This window comes from Dipodomys spectabilis, unplaced genomic scaffold, assembly GCF_019054845.1.
Source record: "Dipodomys spectabilis isolate Male_0828 unplaced genomic scaffold, ASM1905484v1 ptg000080l, whole genome shotgun sequence".
NCBI classification, from domain to species: domain Eukaryota; kingdom Metazoa; phylum Chordata; class Mammalia; order Rodentia; family Heteromyidae; genus Dipodomys; species Dipodomys spectabilis.
In genome coordinates this window covers 2,083,644-2,086,846 of record NW_024870757.1, presented here as the reverse complement: position 1 = coordinate 2,086,846, position 3,203 = coordinate 2,083,644, and the positions used below count along the sequence as shown (strand labels likewise).

Here is a 3,203-nt window from a genome sequence, read left to right as displayed (position 1 = left end):
ACACAGTGTCACCACACTTTCAGGTGACATGATGAGCATGCCCACAGAGGAGATGAGACCATGCAGTCCTGAGCCTTTAACTTGGAGCTCTGTGGCTGAGCACACATGCTGTGACCACTGCCTCTGCTTCTCTGTCCTTACGGCCAGTTCCTACTGGGTAAGCAGCTGTTCTTTTCAGGCAAGTGACAGTAGTAAATGGAACTCATCAAGAAATTGCAGAAGTAAATTCTCTGTAAAATGTGTGTGCTGTGTGGGTTGGAATGAGGCACATTCATGTATTTTAGGAGAAATGTTTGGTGAGAGTCAGAGGACTGTCTCCTGCTTCAGTTAGCAATCTTGGTGCAGCTCCACATCCCTTTGTATCCTGGAGACCACACAGCTTTGTGTGCTCAGGGGTAGAGCATTCTCTGCTGAAATGATATAACACAACCATGTACATATTTTTTATTTTTTAATTTTTGCCAGTCATGGGGCTTGAACTGAGGGCCTAGGCAGTATTCTTGAGCTTGCTTTTGGCAAATGACAGTGCTCTATCATTTCAACCACAGTGCCTCTTCTGACCGTTCCTCAGTAGTGTATTGGATATAAGAGTCTCTGGGATATTTTCTGGCCAAGCTGGCTTCTAACTGCAATTCTCAGGTCTCAGCCTCCAAGTGGCTAGGATTATAGGCATCTACCACCAGCATCTGGCTTCCTTAGATTTCTTAATTATTTGAAATTGCTAGAGTAAATTCAGATTATACTTGTTTGTTGACACACTAACAAGGTGTTTCTTTCATACACTTTAGTTTGTGCACTACTTGTGTTTCCTTCTCAGTCTACCATATGTCTCTGCTGCTATTTGATACTGGTGTGTATGCATTAAGGCATTGTGCTTTTCACAACCAAGTGTTACTTTACAAATTTTTAACTGTTTTCATCTGCTTTATCATAAGAAATAATGTTGTTCAGGACTGTAACTCCAGCTATTCAGGAGGATGAATTCTGAGGATCCAAATTCAAAGCCAGCCCAGCAGAAAATCCATGAAGGTATTATCACTAATTCATCATCAAAAAGCCAGAATTGGCTGTGGCTCAAAGTGGAAGAGCATTAGCCTTGAGCAAAACAAGTTCAAGGAAAGCAGTGAGGTCCTGCTACTGACAAAAATAGGAAAAGAAAAAAGAAATAATATTCCTTATAAACAAAATGCTGGTTAATGTCTCACCATTCTGTCAAGTATCGGTGTATATCACTAATCATGCAATTAATTAAAATAATATTTCCTAGAATTCTGTTATCCTTTTGATTATAGGGCTTAAAATCAGGGCTTAGGCTTGAGCCACAGAGTCTGATGGGGGCATTTTTTCCTGGACTGGCTTCAAGCTACGATCCTTATGAATCTGGCTTTGCTACCATGTTCATATTTGTTTACTTTTCATGCTATTTTTTGTGTCACAATAAAATCCATAATTTCAACAAAGGAGGAGGCAACAATGCTTGATAAGAAATGTACTCATTATTTTGCCCATGTAACTATAACCTCTCTGTATAGTATTTTCACAATAAAACAAACAAACAAATAAATAAATAAATAAATAAAACCAGGCCCGGCACTGGTGGCTTAAGCCTGTAATCCTAGCTACTCAGGTGGCTGAGTTCTGAGAATCACGATTCAAATCCATCACGGGCAGAAAACTCTGTGACACTCTCATCTCAAATAAACCATCAGAAAAAACAGAAGTGGTGCGGTATCTCAAGTGGTAGAATGCATGACTTGAGCTGAAGAGCTGAAGGACAGTGCTCAGGCTCAGAGTTTAAGCCCCATGACCGACAATAAACAAACAAACACACAGTAAATAAATAAATAAATCCATGATTTTCTAGATATGAAAAAGATGACCGAAGCCAACATTCACATGTGGGTTGCCTTCCTCACTCAGACTACAGCAGGGGTGCTGGGGAACTCCTATCTCTTTTGTTTTTACAACTACACCCTCCTCACTGGACAGAAGATGAGGCCCACAGACTTCATCCTCAGCCATCTAGTCTTTGCCAACAACTTGGTTATTTTATCCTCTGGGATCCCTCAGACAATGGCAGGATTTGGATTGAAGTACTTCCTGGATGATGGCGGATGTAAAGTTCTTTTGTATTTCCACAGAGTATCCAGAGGAGTTTGTCTTAATGCCACCTGCCTTCTGAGTGGCTTCCAGGTCTCAAAGCTTTGCACTAGAAATGCTTGGTGGAAGATCACTACTAGATTCCCCAAGGGCTGTGGATTCTTTGGTTGCATTTTCTGGATCCTGCAGCTCCTGGTCAATATTCATGTGCCTTTGAGAGTGATTGGCCCAAGACACAAACAAAATGTTACTCTGCACATGCGTTATAGATACTGCTCCACAGAAGCAGCCCCTACAAAACCATTTGTACGTTTGTCACAGATGATCTTACTTACTTCCATTGATGTTATGTGCTTGGTTTTCATGACTTGGGCCAGTGCTTCCATGGTCCATGTCCTGCACAGACACAGGCAGAGGGTCCGTCACATTCACAGCCGCATTGCCTCCCGAAGACCAGATCATGAGGCCAAGGCCACGGGGACCATCCTTACCCTGGTGAGCATGTTTGTCTCCTTCTACTGCCTTTCTGCCATTTTCACTTTTTATGTTGGTGTAAATACAAAACCAGACCTGTGGCTGGTGGACACGACTGTGTTCCTGGGTGCATGTTTCTCATTTCTGAGTCCCTTTGTGCTCATCAGCAGTGACACTCGCATCACTCAGGTGTTTCATTCCTACACTGAATAAAAGATTTTCATGATTCACTTAAACCAAGCCATTACATTCAATTTCCAGTTGGTTCATAGTTTTGTTTTTGCAACAGTGGCATTTACACACTGCACTCTGCACTGTTAGGATATAGGCTCTACTACTAGACACCTGCTCTAGTCTTTTTTACTCTGGTTATTTATTTATTTTGGTTGGTCCTTGTGCTTGAACTCTGGGATTGGGTGCTGTCCCTCAGCTTGTCAGCTCAAGACTATTGCTCTACAACTTGAATCACAGCACCACTTCCAGCATTTTCTCATAATGTGGTGCCTAATTATCCAACCCAGGACCTCATGTATGCCAGGCAAGCACTTTACCACTCACCCACCTTCCCAGCTCACTCTGGTTACTTTTGTAAGCTATACCCTTGATTTTTAGCCAGGTCAACCTGCAAT

At 42.1% G+C, this 3,203-nt stretch overlaps 1 protein-coding gene across 1 annotated transcript; it reads left to right on the top strand.

Annotated features, from left to right (window-relative positions):
• The first annotated feature begins 1,875 nt into the window (after positions 1 to 1,875).
• LOC122110595 (vomeronasal type-1 receptor 1-like) lies at positions 1,876 to 2,787 on the top strand. Its single transcript, XM_042683176.1, has one exon. The coding sequence runs from the start codon at positions 1,876 to 1,878 to the stop codon at positions 2,785 to 2,787; it is 912 nt and encodes a 303-aa protein (XP_042539110.1).
• Positions 2,788 to 3,203: the final 416 nt, after the last annotated feature.